The following is a 21,158-nucleotide window of genomic DNA, read 5'->3' on the forward strand; positions in this document are numbered from 1 at the left end:
AGTTGTTATTTTTAATGAAGTCTTTTAAAATATATTGTAATTTTAAGTTGATTATCCCTCGATTATTTATTCAAGGGGTTAATATTATGGATAATAAGTGTACAAACAAATTTTTGAGAAACTTTGTTACTACTAATAATGCTTCATCTTTTAAAGCTTATGGAAAGTGGTTGGCACTTTATCCAAATGTTAATTTTCAGAAAGCATGGACAGTCCCAAACAAATTTTTATTTAATAATAAAATAAAAGAAGTTCATTTTAAAATTATTCATCATTATTACCCCTGCAACAAATATTTAAGTAAATTTATACAAAATCTTTCTCCACTCTGTTCTTTTTCCCAAGAAGAGGAAGAATCTGTTTCACATTCATTCTATTTCTGTCCTTATACTAAACAATTCTGGCTTCAAATTTCAGCATCTTTACTTCTTGTATTCTTTCGGCTATGTAACATTTCAGCAGTTAAGGTTCTCTTTCATTCTGTTGTTTCTGACAATGGGGAGCTAGAGGATGCCCTGGACAGGTTTTGTATGATGGGAAAATTCCACATTCACAAAGCAAGATGCCTTAATTTTAAACCTAATTGTAAAATATTCACTTCTGATTTACTTTTGTTTTACTCATCACTTCAAAAAATCTCCTCTAATAAAAAAGCCTTAAAAACATCCAATCTTATAAAAAAAATCATAAATAAGTTGTAACTTTTATGATTGTAAAATAATTGTATATTTGTTTACCTTTTAATTGTTTTTGTATCCCCCATGTGTTTATGCATATGTTTATGTTCCTGTTCTAATAAAAAAAAAAAAAAAACTACCGGGAATGGAACACCATACTTGGCTACACGTCACATCACTTTCACTTTTCCTTGTGGCAGAATCAGAGTACTGCAGGTATTTGGAAATCTAAGGAATTTTTCTGCTTGCTATGCTCAAGTAAAGGATTTGGACATTGACTAGTGCTCTTTTATATTATCACATAATCACATTAATCACATTAATTAGGCGGCATTTACAAGAGGGAGATCTGAAACCATTCAGCTTTGCACAATTTCATAATCATTTGCGATTTATAGATTTCACATCTGGAAGAGAGGCATACACACTTTGTTTTTTTGCATGTGTTAATTTCTCTGAATCACACATACACACATTTGCGAAATGATCGCAAGATCAAATGTAGGATGGTTTCTTTGCAACATTTTACATCCAGTAGAGCACAGTAATGCTGAGAGTGAGTTTGAGGTGTAAACAGCAGCTCCGCCGTTAATATAATGTACAGCGAGAGATCCAGATGTTTCTGTCTTCTTAATTTAGATATTACTGGCATGAACTCCTGCTGTTCATGTTCTCCAGCATGATTTGAGATGATCCAAAGAGTATCTTGTACAAAAACATCTGACCGGCTGTACAATGTCACGATTCTGAAATATTCCTTCATTTGTTATGCATGTTGATTGTGTCGATGTACTTTTTTTTTTTTTTTTTTGAGGTATGTACTGAATGATGTTGTTTTTATTTTATAATGCTGTGAAAAAATAACCACATACAATTAAAACATTTTTTTTTGTGAAAGTTGCTGTGGGGAAAAAGCACATGGGTCATTTTTTTCTTTTCTATTTTACATTTTGACAGATGAATAAAACAAATGAAATAAAGTTAATAATAAACAAATGAAGTACAGGTCTTTTTTTAACAGGAGCATGAGGAAATGGATCTCAAGAGTCACTCTGAAACATGCTCACATTCACACAATATAAACACAGTATTGCACATTCATTCCCTCATCTTTCCGTCTCTGATACATGAATTTGATTCTTCAAATTCATTGTCCTCTCGTCATACATAAAGTTGCCAAATAAGTCTCGGTCATTAAGATATCTAACACTGATAATGAAAACCCATTTTGTACATGTGCGGCTACAAAGAGTGGCTCCTATAACCAATTCACTGTAAATGTCTATGTATTTCAAAAATGAGCCGCTAATTTGTTGAACCAAAATGTATTGATCATTGCATATTTTGAATGCTCAAAATGTTTTAATATAGACCAAGGGTCATGTAAATTTCAGTAGATTAAACCTAAATCAAATCAGCTTTTTGAGCTCATAATAAAAGGCCTTCTTTATTTTGCATAAAAGAGATTTTACAGAAACTCAGGACTTGAATGATTAAATTGCTTCAATTTTAGTATTATTTTTAAACTTTGCTCTTGTGATTTGATTCATCATCCCTTTACAGAATTTAGACAAATGTGCAAATCATGAACATAAAAAAATGTTTTTAAAACAATTTTTTCCTTTACATTGCTTATACCAAAAACCATTCGATCTCTGACCCCTTACCATCATCTTAGAAAAATACTATAAAAGCGCTTTCAAATGCAATTTAGTTTAGATACAAATATGGAAAAGCACTCTACTCTACTTTGAAAGTGTGAAGGACAAATACATGGACGCTTCAGACAAAAAGATTCATAACATTCGATTTTTTCCTCCATGTCACCAAACACACACTCACGCTCACACATAGAACCACAAAGCGTCAAAAACTCGTGAGGTTTTCTTGGAAGGAGGCAGAGCGTGTGTTCAGAGAAGAGTCCGTAAGCTCACTTTGACACTCTGTGAGTACTTTCAAATGCAATTTAGTTTAGATACAAATATGGAAAAGCACTCTACTCTACTTTGAAAGTGTGAAGGACAAATACATGGACGCTTCAGACAAAAAGATTCATAACATTCGATTTTTTCCTCCATGTCACCAAACACACACTCACGCTCACACATAGAACCACAAAGCGTCAAAAACTCGTGAGGTTTTCTTGGAAGGAGGCAGAGCGTGTGTTCAGAGAAGAGTCCGTAAGCTCACTCTGACACTCTGTGAGTAGCATCCATTTGTAAAAAATCCTAAAATGTTACATAAACTCCAGCTTTCAGAGTTAAAAGCACTGGTGGCGTTTACCCAGATACTCACGTCTCCGTCCTATCAGAAGAGTTCAAACTGGCAGCGGACAGCTATTCCTTCGAGGAGCTCGGGCAGTGTGGGCAGTGGTGAGCGGGCCGTACGGTAAGTTATTTCACAAGCGAATGTCGACACCTGCAGTATTTTTCAACTCGCTGACTTGTTCTGCAGTATCACATTGTGGATTATACAATTGTGGGTGAGCCCACCCATGATTCCCATAATTTAAAACACATATTTTATTAGGTTGAGCGATGGGACAGATCTAAACAGGTCTAGTGTAATCTCCAGTGCATAGCAATCAGGCTTTCACTGGGCTTTACATCTAATAGTTGATGGCTTCTGGTGCCCTCCAGCCTCTTATTGGCCATTCACATGGAGAAAACTGTCCAATGGCTGCTTTGCAGTGTCTCATTTTGGTGCAGATATTTAGACAGCTGGTTTTGCCACATCAACCCCCCTTCTTAAATTTGGGAAGAAGAGGGAAAGATGATAAGGTTTACATGCTTTCTCTCCACTCATCGCTGTGACCTCTTGTAATTTCGTCTTCTGCTGCAGTTATTTATTAATTTGGCACTTTTTTCTCTAAATCATGTTGTAAAGGTAGAAAACGCAATGTGTGTGTGTGTGTGTCCACTCATCGCTGTGACCTCTTGTAATTTCGTCTTCTGCTGCAGTTATTTATTAATTTGGCACTTTTTTCTCTAAATCATGTTGTAAAGGTAGAAAACGCTGTGTGAGTGTGTGTGTGTTTGCATATAGTTGCGTTGGAGAGAGAGTTTTCATACTGTACGAGTGTGTTAAAATGAGCATGTGTACCATATATTTTCATCCATGGAAGTGCTTTTTTGGTGGTAAGTGTTTGTTTCACACATGAGTCTGCATTCTCTGCGTGTGTCTCTGAGAGTATTCTGTAGGTGGGGTTGAATATGGAAATTGGGTGGAGCTGGGGTATTTTCCCACATTAGCATCTTGACTCGTCCCCACCCCTTGTCCCGTATGATACATTTCATAGGCTGGTCCTGCCTCCAATGGCGGGGCGAAACCTAACCTGTATTGAGGTGTTGTTGAATAAGCGTAGCTGTCAAAAGCCAGCGGATTGGTTGATTCCAGCAGGCCACGCTCTCCAGAATAGTCTGTGGTCTTGGAGACAGGGTTGGGTGGGGCTTGGATTTGCGACGCCCTGGCAATGGTGTTAAAATGGGCGTATGTGTTGTGAGCCATTCGGGAAGCGGGCCGGGGCTCGTAACGGCCCGTGGGTGCCGGGTGAATGTTGGCCACTGGGCCACCAGCTGACGCCGAAGCTGAAGCGGGATTTGGTGGCCGAAATTCCTGGTACAGTAGGGAACGGGTAGAGGTGCGGACCTCATCATGTGTTGTAGCTCGAACATTGTAGTAGCCGTTGGTGGGGTCCTGAAATTACAAATATATAATATTTCACTGCAATGCACTAATTGGGGTTTACGGTGCGGCCACAATTAACATGCTCAGGTAAATTTTATGGGTTAAACTGATTGAGAGTGTTGTATGAAGCATTTTTTCATGCATTTTTCACTTGAGTTGGTCATGCAAATTCAACACACTGACCAACAAAAAGTTTTTGTGTTTTGCCGAAATTTCACTAATGTGACCGAACATTTATTCCTGGTTTATAGGCACTGTATAGTGTGTAAACATCTGTGTTTGCACACACACTATCATTAAAAAGTTTGGGGTTGGTAAGATTTTTAAATGTATTCTTTTATGGTGACCATTTATTTAATCAAAAATACCGTAAAACAGTAATATAGTGAAATATTATTACAATTTAAAACAACCGTTTTCTATTTTAATATATTTAAAAATGTAATTTATTCCTGTTACTTCAGTCTTCAGTGACCCTTCAAAAATCATTCTAATATGCTAAATTTATGCTCAAGAATTTCATATTATTATCATTATGTTGATTATTATTATGTTGAAAACTGTAGTGCTTCTTAATATTTTAGTGGAAACCGTAATACTTTTTTTTTTCAGTATTCTTTGATGAAAATAAGGTCTTACTTACACCAAACTTCTGACAGTAATATATACACAGGAAAAACAGTTCAAAAATGTATATTTTAGAAAAATACATACATATACACATATATATATATATATATTTTTTTTTTGGTGGTAAAAAAATGTTGGACCATAGCTATAATACTTAATTTGTCTGTGTCAAACATTACCACTACCATCAGCAAAAAGAAGTGGAAAAATAATGATAGCTTTCATGAACACACCTCCTGTTTGCTATTGGTCAGGCAAATCGATAGCCCCGCCCTAAACTCACAGCATTGTTTGAGCCAATGTTACTGTGTGAAGCTGGCTGGGGTTCTCAATCAATTAAATGTTTTAATAGCGCCACAGTATTTTTTACACTTTTAGAGGCAATCAACCTATATTGTCTTTGCATGTTAAACTGACAGTAAACAGTAAACTGGAATTTCAAAAAATTGTACACTTTTCCTTTAAGTATAGCGTCTATATGCACTAGGCATGTGACAGTATCAAATTTTCATGTTGCAATTAATTGCTAATGCTTTTATCACAGTATACGGTATTATCACAATATTGAAATTTAGTTGCAAAAAAGTGTTGTCATAATAAAGTATAACAGGTTTAATAACTTTTTTCTTATAACAAAAAGAAACTGCACATTTAAATACAATAAAGCAATACACTAAAAATAAATATAAAGTAAATAATTTCACACAGATTAAAGTACAAAAGAATTATAAAGACCAATAGATAACACTTTACAATAAGATGTCATTAGTTAACCTTAGTTAATTTACTAATATTAACAATGAGCAATAACTACATTTGCTACACAAGTTATTAATCTTTGTTAAAAAATACAACTGTTAGTTAATGTTAGCTCGAGTTCATTAAATAACACAGTAGCAACTTTTGATTTTAACAATGTGTTATTAAATATTGAATTTGAAATGAACTAAGATTAATGAATGTTTAGAAGAATTTTTCATTGGCAGTTTATGTTTTACTAATAAATTAACTAATGTTAACTAATGGGGCCTTAATGTAAAGTATGACTGTAAATAAAGAATAAAGAATTTATTGTAACAATAAAGAATCTAAACATTTTTAAACAATATCTAGGGCATGTTGTAGTCCAGATTAAAATAAAAATGTGAAAATAAATAGCCTATTAAGTCTAAATATTGAAGTATTTGGCGCTGTGATGAGCACCATAGCGAATACACAAATCTGAATGGCTGTTTAAATAATGTAAATGCCTTTCAGAAAGTAGCTCAGCTGCTTTGTTTCCGGGGTGACGGCTGCATTTCTGCTGTTTAGTGCCACCTGCTGTCAGAGAGTGAATGTGCGCTTTCATTCAGAGCCTCATGCGCTTCTCATCATCTGTGCTTGTTTACATGCGAGTGCGCAGTGGTGTTGTGCATTGTGACCAGTTGATGGGAAAATTATCCTTAAAATGCATTCCAAAAATCTGAATAATTTGTAATAAATAATTATTCACGATATTTTGAAGTGCCCACGATAACAATATCGTGCATGTTCATTATCGTGATATATCGCATTACAGAATACCGGCACATGTCTAATATGCACCTGCACCTGTTTCTTACCTTGGGCTCATACTCCTCCACCTTGGGCTCCAGCGTGTCGCTCTGGAGGTCCTGCTTCAGATCCATGTCATCTTTGAAGGGCTGGGTGGAGGGAGAGAGGGAGACAGAGGGAAGAAACTAAACCATCAAAAAACAAAACACACACACGGAGAGAGGGAGGAAGAGAAGGAGAGAGAGGGAGGAAAACAGGATATCAGCTTTATCAGAATTGGTGAAGAATAGATGTTCTTTAGTTTGTGGTGGAAAGAAAGTCTTTCACCATTAAAAACTCTTTTTACTTATAGGTTCATCTTTTTTTTATTTATTCAAAAAGATCTTTCTTTAATTCTTTCACTGTTGTGGATCAAATTAAGCAGAAATGGCCTACTTTAAAAAGCACTAAAATTGGTGGCTCCTAAACTCACTAAGTATGTTTAAATGCACTTTAATAGGTTGATTTCAGTCAGACTAACAAATTATGTAAATGCTTTAGTTTGACTAAGCTTTTATCCAAAGCTGGACTAGATAATGTGATTGTAGAGATGTTATAGAGCAGTTGAATCATATTCAAATAAACAATAGAAGCTTCCAGCAACAAGTAATTTTTCTGTTTACAGTAAAAGCAAAAATGCTAACAGAATATAATCACAACAATCACAATATGTTTGATATTTCATACTGCTACACTACCATTCAAACATTTGGGATCAGTGAGATTTTCTTTTAAAAGATGACAAATGAAAATGAATAAAGAAACCTTTATTTAGCAAGGAGGCGTTAAATTGATCACAAGAATTGTTAACAAAAGCTTTCTATTTCAAATAAACACTGTTCTTCTGAAATTTCTATTCATCAAAAATCCTGAAAAATACGTTTTCCCCAAAATATTATACAGCATAACTGTATTCAACATCGATGACAATAAGAAATGTTTCTTGAGCACCAAATCAGCATATTAAAATGATTCCACGAGGATCATGTGACTGGAGTAATGGTGCTGAAAATTCAGCTTTGCCATTATAAGAATAAACTACATTTTAAAATTCAAATGATTTAAATCATTTTTTAAATTAATTTAATTTAAATTACACTTAAAATTACATTTTCAAATATAATATAATATTTCACAATATTACTGCTTTGCTGTATTACGGTTTTGGTCAAATAAATGCAGCCTTGGTGAGCATAAGAGACTTCTTTTAAAAACATTAAAAAATCTGTGCCTGACAAAATTTCTCATCACACTTCTCTGTAGTTGGTTAGGTCAAAACATGTGAACTAACCAAACTCTAACATGACAGACTTAAGTGCAAAATGCCCCTAATTTCTTGATTTTTTTTTAAAGAAGTCTCTATTTCTTTATTTTTTATGGTAACAAAATAGCATGTCTGCCCATATATTTAAGAACGTTATATCAGACAGCCTGACAGTCTACTTTATGCTATAGATACTCACAGAATACATAGCCTTTACCATTCGTGTGGCTGTGGAGGCGCTGGCAGCCTCTTCCTCAAGACTGTGAGTCTCCTTGTTCACCGTTTCCACTTTAATGTCTGGCTTCAACGTGACTCCACGACGACCTGGAAGCATAATAGATCACTGACACAAAGCCTCACATCATTTTAATCCATGAAATGATTTAATGGTTCCGTTAAATCACAGCAGTTTATTGGCATTGGTCTGAAAGCAAGATTATGATTTCAGTAATTTTATTGTTCCCTCAAACTGAACCTACAACCTTCATGTTAGCAGGCTGTTCCATAAAAGGTAGGGCACATAAGTCATTATCATATGTCTCATTAAAGTAGATATTTTGTATTTGCTATTAGCAAATGTCACAATACAAATATCTTAATAGTAGCCCTAAAATAGAATTATTATTGAATTAGAATTAAGTTAATAAATAAATGTAAAATATATTATTACATAAATGAAAAATATAATTTATCTTTTTTTTTTCCTTTGTAATTTGAGGTAAAATATGATTCCGACGTTTCAGACAGGCTTTTTTTCTTTTCCGTCTTCTAGTCACACGGGGGCACCAAACCATAATCAAGCATTTTACACTTGATTTCTTTTTCACCATTTCAGAGCATTGCCTCAGAAAATTGGACAAATTCATCACAAACAAATGAACATGAAACAGATGCACACACTCGGAGCCACACACATATACACAGTGTACTCACTGCCTTTGCGCTGTCGATACAGATAGAATATCAGAGCAAACAGGAGGAGCAGAAGCAAAATGGAAGATCCAACAGATCCACCTGCTATCACACCTACAGGCACTATATCTGAGAGAGAGAGACAGGCATGAAACATACAGACACTATACCCGAGACAGAGAGACAGGTATGAAACCGATGTTTATATTACCTACAGATGCTATTTCTAAGTCAAAGACCTACACAGATATAATATCTATAGCAGCCACTATGTTTTAGAGAGAGACGGGTATTTTACCAACAGATACTATACAAATGAGAGAGACAGGGGTAATTACCTACAGACACTCTGCAAAAGCATCCTAAGTGAAAGTTCTGCTTATAAGTTTCATGCCACTTGCAGAATTTGCAAAAATGCAATAATTGTTTTTAGTGCTGCCCTTCAGAAGCTAATACTTACATGTTTCCCAGAAGACAAAATAAGTACAATTTACCATGTTCATCCAATTTGAAAAAGTTTACACACCCTGGGTCTTAATGCAGCATGTTGACTTTGTGAGCATCAGCAAAGTTTTTGGTTTTTTAAAGATTGCCTGCATTTCTTCCCAACCCTAATTAAATATACGGGTGTTATATATAAAGGCACCTACGGACACAATATCTGAGTGAAAAAAAGATTATATCTAAAGCCATTATACATCTAAGAGAAAGACACCTACACACTACACTATATCTGTGAGAGAAACAGACAGGTATTATACCTAAGGATGCTATATCTGAGAGTGAGAAGAGAAAGAGAGGTGTTATACCTATAGATGTACTATATCTGAGAGAGAAAGAGTTATTATACCTACTACTTTATCTAACAAAGAGACCAAGTGAGAGAATGAGACGAGTCTATAGACACTATATTGTTTTTCTGACCTGTCTCCTCCAGGGTGATGATCATGGTTCCTGGTCCAAACGCGTTCCATGCCGTGCAGTTGTAGGTGGACTGGAAGTCAGACTCCATGACGTTATTGATGGTGAGCGTGGACAGGACGGCGCCCCCTTGTGACGCAGGTCTACTCTGCTCCACTGTGTACCTCTCCAACAGCGTCCCTCTCTCTTTTTCCCACACGTTCTCCTTCCAGGCCCAAACCTGCAGAAAAACATGTATGTATTCACACACACACACACACACACACACACACACACACACACACACACACACACACACACACACTATTAAATAGCTGCATGAGAAAGTCATATTTTTGAAAATGCACACACACAGGCAGGGGTTCACAGGCGTTACAGCTCTTTGAGGATTTTGCTCTGAACTGTGAGAGAGCAGATAGTTCATACAAAATGAACAACACTCCATCAAATATTCACAGTGCTAATGTCCCTCTTAAGCTGACAACATGAGCGACAGTGAGAGCGGGGGCGCAACAGGAAGGATGAGAGGATGAGGAACAAGAACATATGGCCCAATCTCCTTTCCTCTCCTCCACTTTCTTTCCTCATTTATTCCATTATTAATTATCTCACAAGTACCATCTTCACATTAAGGCTAGTCCTGTTGTGTCATGTCTCATTATCCAGTGAACTATCAGGCAGAGAGCAACAGAGGAGTGTGAGTCTCTATTATTAAATTCATGCACAACAGTACAATTATGGGCAAATCTAGTTTTAATTTCATCTTTATTCCCTTTAATCACCTGCTTAAATATTACTCTAATAGTATTCCATTTTAAGTTTGTGGGCTGTTTTTTTATTATTATTTTTTAATTATTCATTTATTATTTATTATTTTATTTTTCATTTATACTACTACTTGTTCCCTCTATTTTCACTATTTGTGCTTTACTTTTTTGCAGTTATTTTAATTTATAAACTATTATTTCATTTGTCAATATTACAATTTGTTTACTATTTTTACTTAACTTTCCCACACTTATTTTATTGGACTGTTGTTTTATTTTATTTTATTTTATTACATGTTATTTTATAATTCATTCCTTTGTATCCATTCCAACTTCTAATCCTACTATTTGTTCCTTCTATCTTTCTTTACTTTTTTGTAGTTATTTTATTTTATCATTTAGAAATGCAAATGTAAAAAATATTTTATTTGTTAATATTATTATTTGTTTTATTTTAATAACTATATTCTATTTTATTTTATTGTGCAGTTGTTTTATTTTATATACCATTTCTTTGTTAATACTACAATTTGTTATTTTCATTATTCTTTTTTTTAACCTTTTTGCAGTTATGTACTTTTAACAAAACTATTTTATTTTTTCATATTTGTTTTCTTTGTTTACTGTTTTAATACTAAGATTTTTTACTTTTCTTATTTTTATTATATTTATTTTATTAATTTATTAAATTTTTTTACACACCATACTTTTATTTTATTTGTTAATACTAGGTTTGCTGCATTTGCACTATTCGTATTTCATTTTTATTTTACTTAATTGGTACAGCAGTTTTTATTTTGCCAAAGAAGCATGCTAAACTGGGAGAAAGGAAAAAGAGCGACTAGAAAGGTGGTTGAAGGAGAGCGATAAAGAGGAGGAGGATGACTAGAGGACAGGTGGAAGGAAGAAGGAGAGAGAGAGAGTGAAGGAAGGAGGAAAAGAGGCAGAGCGTTGAGTAAAGTGCTGAGATTGTTAAAAGCTCACTCATTTGTCTGTCATGTCGTGTCGTCTGCAGGTGATAATCGACACTGAAGCTACAGGACTTTGTTCTGCACTGTCACTCTTTTTCTCTCCCTCCCCGTCAGCCCTCCTCAGCTTTCATGTCTCATTTGATATCTTTTTGACCTCTATTTTTCACGCTTCCTTTAGCGCTCTCTCTCTCAGCTTGCTCAGTATTCAATGAAGTATAGAGTAAAGATGATAAAGGAAGGATGAAAAACAAGTACAGTAAGAGACACATTAAGAGAATACATAAAGCTGAATAAAGCTGCTTTATGTCATTTCTGCACCATAAAGAGTATTGAAAACCCAGAGAAATTATATTGGCAATGCATAACCAGAATTTCCTACATGTAAAAAAGGAAGCAGCAGCCCACCCTCAAAAGAACAAACTTTAAAGCTCTAAAAAAACAGCCATTTCTTACTGAAAAATTCTTGATTATTTATTCCACATTCATTTTTTACACAGTATTTGCGGAATGCATGAAATGTATTTTCTGCTGTAAATCACAGCATGCCCCATGTCATGAATAACCTGTATTATGTACTGTATAGGGTGGGATTCCAACTCACGATTTTGTCCGGCGGAGGGGTGCTGGCTATGTAGCACTTGATTTCCCCCTTCTCTCCTCTCACGGCATACTGGATCGGCTCGCTCGAGATGATTGGAGGACCTGGACACCCAATCACATCATAAGAGAGATGTATATACAGTATATATATATATATATACACTGTAGATATTACGGGACTCTTGCACGATGTGATTAGATGCTGATAGCACTGTGGAAATATGTTTGAATTGCAGGTTCACCTATGTATTAGCAATGACACATTTTTGTGTAGTTATGTAAGTGTTACTGACCATTAACTGTAAGAGTGACCTCTGTCTCCCCGACACCGATTCTGGGGACGATGGCTTTACACACATACTGTCCCGCATCCGCCTGACTCACAGACTTCAGGAATAACTGATTACTATTACTGAGGACCTGAACAACAAAGAGTGGAATAAAGAAAGACAAACAGCATTAAAAATGGTCAAGCGAGTGTTTTTGTTGTATGCGAACAAGTCTGATTTTTTTTTTTTTTGTTAGAGGTAAGTGCACTTTGTAGGGTGTAGAAAGCATTATCAAGTGTGCACTAACCATACTGGAGCCCTTCTTGGTCCATGTGAGGGTGAGCGGTGGATTCCCTGACCATTTACAGTTGAGTGAGACATCAGAATCAACGTCCACGGTTACAGGCCTCGGCTCCACCACCAAAATTGGACCAACTACAAAAGAGAGAAAAAGAAGCCTACAAGGTTATTATAATTTACTAAAACAATTAAGATTTTTTTTTTGAAAACTAAAAACAATAAAAAAATACAAATGAACCACTAAAAGTAATTAAAATCAAACTTAAACTGAAAAAAACACACACTAAACGTTAGTAAAATATCCTTGAATGTTATAACCCTAGATGAAATTATGCACACTAGCATCAGAAAAAATTCAATCTGCATTTTAATAAACACATTTCTCAATCTGTGGCTGTGAAAATTGTGTTTTCTTGATATGGATATGCCAAATCAGAACAGAACTGAAAAATCTGAATGAATTCATGTTTTAAATTATATTTAAATTTGAGAATGAAATAAAAGCATAATTTGCACTGAACCACTTATCAATGGCAAACACATACAGTATAACATAAACCAATCAATGTGGGGTAGATCATTGGATGGATGGACTGAAATACTCACAATGAACGTCCACCAAAATACTGACGTTGGTGCTGCCCACCGCATTAAAGACCAGGCAGGACACAGGCTCAGTGAAGAACGAGTGATCTGCTGTCGTCTCAAACACACTTTCTCTCGCTCCGTCCAGAATCACACCCCCTTTAGCCCACCTACAACACATCAGGGTTATTATAGTTAACTAACACTAAAAACATACAAATAAATATATAAAAATGTCAAAAACACACAACAAAATGACAAAAAATTATAATATTATCTCAATGATACAAAAAAGACACTGCAACACACACTAAGCATGTGTAAAACAGAGAGAGCACGTCACTGAGATCAGCATATACACCCACATTACACACTAACCTGTAGCCCATAATGGGAGGGTTGGCAGTGGCCTGGCAGGTAAATTTAACTCGTTCTCCTTCTAGAACCGAGCGAGGCTCTATAGACAGGACAACTGTAGGAGGATCTGGAGAGAGATTGAGAGGCCATTAGGGCCATTCTTGTGCATATACAGTATGCCAGCACAGCAAAGTAGGTGTACGCAAACACAAACACTTACGGTGAACATTGAGTGTGACAGTGACCCTCTTTCCCAGCGGGGCAGCCAGGTTTGAGGCCACACAGGTGAAATTTCGTCCTGTATCTGTGTCCACTGCCTGAATCTCCAGAAAACTCTTTGTGGTCACCCTCTTCCTGTCTGCTAACACTTCCTGATGGATAGATAGATAGATAGATAGATAGATAGATAGACAGATAGACAGACAGACAGATAGACAGATAGATAGATAGATACCGTATGTTCTCATATATGTGATCTTCATGCTATCATCATTTGCTTATGTGCTCACTCACAGTGCTGGTATGGGCTCCCTCCACTATGATCCCATCTTTGTACCATTCTATCGTTGACAGTGGCTTTGCTCCTCGAGACAGACAGGTGAGGTTATATGAGGTTCCTGCTATCAGCAGGATCTCTGGAGAGCCCTCGATTACAGGACCTTCAGGGGGAACTACACAGACAGACAGATAATATGCTGAAAGTGACTTACACACTCTGCACACAGATAACATCTATAAATACTGACACATATATGGTATTTTGTCCTTTGTGAATATTGTGTATGACACAATATTGTTCAAACGTTTTGGGTCAGTAAGATTTTAAAAGAAAATAGTTTATGCATTAAACTGATTAAAAGAGATAGTAAACATTAATAATGTAAAAAATTATATTTCAAATAAATGCTGTTCTTTTAACTTTCTATTCATCAAAGAATTATGAAAAAAAAACAGTTTCTACAGGAATATTAGGTAGTACAACATTGATGTTGAAATTAGGTAGTACAGTTTTCAACATTGATAATAATAATAATGTTTCTTGAGCACCAAATCAGCATATTAGAATGTTTTCTGAAGGATGATGTGACACTTAAGACTGGAGTAATGATGCTGAAAATTCAGCTTTTGCCATCAGGAATAAATAAAATGTTAAAATACATAAAAATAGAAAACTGTTCATTTAAATTGTAAAAATATTTCACAATTACTGTTATTTTGAGCAAAAAAGTGCAGCCTTGGTAAGCATAATTTTAAAAACATTAAACAAATCTTACCAACCCCAAACTTTTGAATGGTAGAGTATGTGTGGAAAGTTTATTACCACATTGTTTCACTTGTGTATGTAGTAATGTAACTTGTGAAAGTGATTTGATTTTTCAATAAATTCTTTGTTATGTAATGAAGGCAATGTACACTTTTGCATATCACGTCAGAACAGCTTCACAAAGAAAAAGAGACAGAGAGAACGTAGATTGCTCCAAGGCAGCAGTACGGCATCTCTGGAGCTACTATTAGTGTCCTTACAAAACAAGTTAAATAAAGAAAGCAGAATGTATTCTTTAAAAAGTGACTTCCTGTGTGTTGATGGCTATGTTAGGACTGCACAGTACATACTGTATACTGCATACTTTTAAAAAAATTATTTGTGAACATTACTTAACAATTAATATTTCAAACAGTAGTATATTACAACACTGTCACAGCAACAATCTCAGATATAAAAACAATTTTGACATTTAATTTAGTGCGGTTCAAATAATCAGTAACAAGAGATGTTAAACAATGCATATGGCTTTAGGTTCATTCATCACACTGGAAATGGAAAATCAAGTTGAGTGCATTGCATTGTGGGATACAGCATGCCACGCAGTGTGCAGTTGTTTACTGAAATGCATGGAATTTTATGCAAAAAAATGCATACTTCTCACATTATACATCCTGTAAAAATACTATAATGGTAGTATGCTATTCTGAATATATTCAGTGTACTAACTCAGAACAGTGAGTTTAGCTCTTCTGGACCTCAGAGCGGCTTCAGTGGCCTGACACTCATACAGTGAGTCATCGGTCAGGTCCGCTGACGTGATCTCCAGATTATACTGTCCAACATCCAAGATCCGCAATACACGGTACCGCGGCCATGCTGAAACACACACACACCATTACACTTCAACACAGTAAAATGTTTCATGCATTTATCGATGCAGATAATAATTTCAGATGCAGATAATACTGTGCTGCAAAAGTAGTCAGAATTCATATTTAGTTTGCCTTAAAAGCATGTCTGTCCCTATTTCATAGATAGGAAATAGGGACATAATAAACATATTTCATAATAAACATATAGCTCAAATGAATATACATTTTCTTTGTACATTTTTTGAATGCTCCAGCGATCTTTGAATTATAAAACAAACCATATATTTCACAGCTAGTTTAGCCAATCAGTGTGATTATGTGGTGACTTGTAGGACATGCGTTTGTCAGCAGAGGGCAGCACTCCAACACATTGGCATTCTGACTGCACACTCTCTCTGGCACACACATTATGACATCATCGATCTGGATACCAGGAGGACAAAAGTATTGGCAATGATTACATCATCCTTTAGCTCAACCAATCAGCAAGCAGACGCTTAACGTGTGCGCATGTTTGCACATCTATGTGTGTATGTGTCTGTGATTAGGGTGGACAAAAGAGCAACACGTCCGAAAAAAAAAGGGAGAGAGAGACCGAGACAGAGGACAAAGAAAGAAAATGGCAATGTCTGGACAATGAAAGGAAAAAAATGATGTCTCTTGCATCATTTTAAACAGAGGAGAGGGAGAAACCATATGCTGTACTGTATGTTGCATTATATATATATATATATATATATGTTGTATAGACACAGGTTATTAAAGAGGCATGAGACTTGCCAGATTTCTGAGCCAAATTCCAAAATAATTATTTGTATCATTGAATATTAGGTTGCACAATTTGTGTACGTAAAAATGGTGTTTGTCTAAAACACTTAAGCAGAAATCAAGCATTCACATATCTAAATCTGGTCAGTAAATTGCTTCATACTGAAAATCCAGCCAGCGTACCCACCGTCGTGTTGCTCCAAACTAGTTTGACTAGATACAACTAAAATGCATAGTGATCGTTGGCTGTCAGACTCAGTTGCAATATTTCTTGGTTTATTCATTTGAACCCATGTCCCTTTTGATGCTGAACCAAATTTGTACTGCTAAACTTTCCGGTCATACACTTAAAGGTAGTTTTTTTTTTCTTTGGTCTCGTCTTATCACACCTACAGCACTTATTGAGCTCATACTGTCACTCATTTCCCCTCTAAAAAAGGTGCATGACGCCCTTGGTTAGTGTGATCTCATTTGTGTGCGTGTGTATGTGTGTGCTCACCTCTCAGATCTTCTCCGATGCCAAGAGCGAGCCCGTCTTTGGTCCACTGTACAATGCCGGTGTAGTTAAACACCACACAGGACAAAACTACTCTCTCCCCGACCACCACAGACAGATCCGCCGGCTCCTGAGAAAACCGCGGGCCGCTGAACACTGACAGACACAGAGAGAGAGACAAAAATGAGCTTCTGTGTTACTGTACACTGTTCTTCCCACTTTTATGAAGATTTTTTGGTGTGGCAAACATTTATTTTAAATACTTCTAACCCAAGCCTAGAGAATAACAATAAAATATTTACAATTTAAATATTTTTATATTTAGATATACATAGACATTTGGTAAAATGAACTATTATACCATTCAAAACAGCAATATTGTGAAATATTACTATATTAAAGTTTACAATTTAAATTTTGTTTTTTTTTTTCTATTTCAATATATTTTACAATGTAATTTATTCCTGTCATGGCAAAGCTGAATTTTCAGCATAATTACTCCACTCTTTAATGTCTTATTATTGTCAATGTTAAAAACAGTTGTGCCACTAAACACTTTTGTGGAAATCGTGATAATCAGTATTCTTTTTTGAACATAAAGTTTAAGAGAACAGCATTTATTTAAAAAGAAAATCTTTTGTAACCTAAATGTCTTTACTGTCTCTTTTAATCAAATGAATGCATCCTTGCTAAATAAAAATAGTTTTTAAAAGAAAATCTGAATGGTAGTGTATATTAAAATGTTAAACGACAAATAAAAACAACTTAAGTTCATCACAAGGGTATTTTACCCTGCATTTTAAATACCAAGGACATTTTTGCACCAATCCCTGGTTTGACCAATACATTGTGTTAATCAGTATCTTTTATATATATGAAATATTTTTACATGCATATGCTATGCAGACTCTTACAGCCACATCGCAAATATTTTCATCCATTACATCATTGCAGAGATATTTAAAAAAAATTTTTAAAAATGTCACTCTCTCTCTTCCTGCCTCTCTTTCTCCTCAGGCACATGCCAATCCTCCAGGATTATTGGTAACAGTCCAATTTGCTAATTAAGGCAAAACGTTAATAAAGGGAGGGAGAAAAAAGGAAAGGGTGCACCTCCAGAGGATTACATTTACAGCCATAAAACAAAACGCTTCATCACACTTTAAGTAATAGGTCACACCAAAATGGAAATTCTGTCACCATTTACTCCAGTAAACCAATAATTAAGAATGTACGCTCTTCTCCATATAGTGCAAATGAAAAAAGACTAAAGCTGTCACGCTGACTTTGGTGTTCCATGGAAGAATGTAAGTAATTCGGAAAGTCAAGGTCTCTGGACATCGAATTTCTGTCATGAAACCAGCCTTCTGTTTTTGCAACTGTCCATGCATCGTGATTGGACTGCAGGGGACATGACGTCATGTCTTTGCAGCACAGCTGCTTATGACAGAGCTTAATGACACTGGGCTGTGTATCAGAACGCTCAAAGCAACTTCTCTCGTTTAACTAGTCATTAGTGATGCAAAAGTGCCCTCAGAACAAAGAAGCAACATCTGATGTCTGATTCATAGACTGATTCGTCTGTGTGTGTGTTTTGAAAACTGTGAAGCATTTCCAGATGCTACAGTATAAGAAAAACATCCCTGAAGTGGTTCTGCCAAATGTTAAGCATTTAGAAAAGCAGAGCCAAATGCAAAACGTCATGGAGAGAAAGAGATAAACTGAGAATGACAATAATGTACCCAGTAGCACACAGAGACACAGAAACAAGCATTTAATTATGTGCCCAGAGAGGTAAGCAATAATACATAGTCAAATGGTCTCAGACGGAACATTCATCTGTCCACGTCTTTCCTCAGGGCAAGCATTGCTCTAATTTTGCACACAAACAAATAAAACTGTATTTTGTGTAGGTGGGTGTGTGTTGTGTGATGTCCATGAGCATTTGTGTGCAAGTACTAAAATTCACTCTATGTCTAAGTCTGATTCAGGTACCAAAATATTAAACAGGGCTGCCAACTCTCACGCAATTGACACTTTTCTCACGCACTCACGCCACACGTCCATTTTCTCACGCAGTGAAAAGCACCCCAAGTTGAAAAGTAATTGGATATTGGCGAAACAGATTTGGTAAACACTCCAGTGCATATTTGTGTTTGCGCTCTGGGGAACGTCAAAAGTTTCTATTTACAACATGTTTTTGTGTTGAGCAATGTAGCCAATCACAGACATATCTGTTGATTCTTGAACACTTCTGATTGGCCATTCCGTTCAAATAAACGCCGGATTTTGTTCCGCACGCTCGTGAATCCTCTCACTGTAACATGATGTAAATAAGAGGTTAATTGATTATGAAGGAACTTTGTGAGATCGCGATGAACTGAAGTGACACCTTTTTAGTGATTATAAAGGAAGTGCTATCTGTGTACTTTCTATATAATCCGTTCAGAATTTGAATAAAAAATGCTTTTTGTGCTAAGGGGCATATACTGTAGGGGAGCACGGGGCATTCCCTTCAGAAACAAAGTAATCCACTGCCAGTTCAGCGGCTCGGATGTCGGGAGTAAATGACGACTGCTATGTTCATTATTACATCCAACAACAGAACACCTCAGCTGCTTAGGAGTCATTCTTATCTACATCTGCTCCAGTTGAGGGTAAATAAAGAAAAATGTATACACTGTAATTATGAAACATATGAAACTTAAATAGCAATAACATTTATTTATTTAATAACATTTATTTTATCTGCCTCTAGTTTGCCACATTTATTTTTTCTTTTCAAACCATTTTCCCAAATACTCTCATTTCCCTTCCATCTGTTTCCAGCCATATTTTAATCACTCTTTCATTTCATTTCTCTGGTGCTTATTGCTTTTTTAGAGTAGTAAATATGCTAACCTCTCTGCACACATCAGCTCTCATTAACATCCATGAGTGTGTGCTGTATGTGTGTGTATCTGTCTGTGTGTGTGTTGTGCCTGTTTGACTTTCTCTTATGATGTTTTACAGTATGTGTGTATACCTGTACACGTGTGTAAGCCTATTTCTTTTCCTATGTCATGCTTGTTGATCTCTTTAGGAAAAGTGTGAATAAAACTCTCCCACTTCTCTCTATCCCACTCATTCCTGAGGGAAATGTAAGTTGAACAGAGGAGAGAAACAAACAGATACAATTTCAATTTTTGCTTTTTACAGTACTTTCAATCCTTCTCCCCACATCTTATTTCATCCCACTCTTTAAATATCCTCATCCTTCAACTTACACCTTTTTTTGTTCAGTCCTCATCTTTCTTCTATTTGATTACTCCTCCTCTTTATCTCCTTCATTCACTCTGTCCATCCATACGTTCACGTCTCTGAGTGAATGGTGTACACTTTTTCCCCTCTACAACACAGGTTACACATTACTTACTTGACTTTGCATTTTTCTGTCTTCCTCTCTCTCTATTTTCCCACCATCTGCATATTTCTTTGTTCTTGGTCTCTTTGAACTAGAATAATTTTAATGTAATTCAAAACGTTCTAACACATCCCGATCCAACCCTTGTGTTATTTAATATTTAGCTTCAATTATACTTTGGGGATTTCTCAACTTTTCAGCGACTCTTTCTGCAGGTTCGCTTTGCCAGTAAGTGGCGACAAGTGACTGTTTTCATGAGTGAGTCGTTTGAATCATCCGCTCAAACGATTCATTCATTGAATCATTTAGGGGCCCTTCACACAGAACGTGTTTTTGTATTCCACTGCTGCTTTTCATTGTTTTTCCATGTAAAATGCGCTGAATGGATGTGTTTGAGAGTGGCACTCGCGTCTTTTGCAGCATCTTGAAAATGAAATGGCCTTCTAAAAAACATGCGCAAGTTAAAAATAGGTAGTTCAATAATAATAAAAAAATGCCTTTCAACTTTGCATTTTTTTCCATTCGACTGCATGACTCTTCAACTGCTTTTTTTTATGAAAGATTCACTGAATCATTTACTCAGTCGATTTGTTCAAAAACACTGAATCATTCAGGAACAAAAATACACTCACTGCAACAGTTCTGCTGGGCTTTCTTTTCTAGTGGAGCAAAAACTGACGAAGTGACTAATGTTGTTTTTAAATTGTAAATAACTGAATATTACTTAATCAGGATATTGCAATTCTTAAAAACTGAAACGAAATTCAAAATGTATAAGTTTATAAATTAAACTATGTATGTATTTATTTATTTATTGCAGTATTCTGCAGATTTTCCCTA

At 35.6% G+C, this 21,158-nt stretch overlaps 1 protein-coding gene across 1 annotated transcript in view; it reads right to left on the minus strand.

Moving 5' to 3' along the window:
- Nucleotides 1–2,652: 2,652 nt before the first annotated feature.
- LOC107692879 (kin of IRRE-like protein 1) overlaps nt 2,653–21,158 on the minus strand; it is a 36,533-nt gene continuing 18,027 nt past the window's right edge. Inside the window, exons 2-16 of the mRNA XM_016492085.1 lie at nt 16,919–17,071; nt 15,506–15,655; nt 14,026–14,183; nt 13,733–13,883; nt 13,534–13,639; nt 13,177–13,325; nt 12,578–12,705; nt 12,295–12,421; nt 12,003–12,103; nt 9,667–9,883; nt 8,764–8,871; nt 8,048–8,154; nt 6,596–6,676; nt 3,611–4,373; nt 2,653–3,491 (exon numbers count right to left, since the gene is read on the minus strand). Of these exons, the coding sequence (XP_016347571.1) occupies nt 3,828–4,373; nt 6,596–6,676; nt 8,048–8,154; nt 8,764–8,871; nt 9,667–9,883; nt 12,003–12,103; nt 12,295–12,421; nt 12,578–12,705; nt 13,177–13,325; nt 13,534–13,639; nt 13,733–13,883; nt 14,026–14,183; nt 15,506–15,655; nt 16,919–17,071 (2,282 nt within the window). The 3' untranslated portion in view covers nt 2,653–3,491; nt 3,611–3,827. The remainder of the gene's footprint in view (nt 3,492–3,610; nt 4,374–6,595; nt 6,677–8,047; nt 8,155–8,763; nt 8,872–9,666; nt 9,884–12,002; nt 12,104–12,294; nt 12,422–12,577; nt 12,706–13,176; nt 13,326–13,533; nt 13,640–13,732; nt 13,884–14,025; nt 14,184–15,505; nt 15,656–16,918; nt 17,072–21,158) is intronic.

Source organism: Sinocyclocheilus anshuiensis, unplaced genomic scaffold (genome assembly GCF_001515605.1).
Source record: "Sinocyclocheilus anshuiensis isolate Anshui unplaced genomic scaffold, SAMN03320099.WGS_v1.1 scaffold1155, whole genome shotgun sequence".
NCBI classification, from domain to species: Eukaryota; Metazoa; Chordata; class Actinopteri; order Cypriniformes; family Cyprinidae; genus Sinocyclocheilus; species Sinocyclocheilus anshuiensis.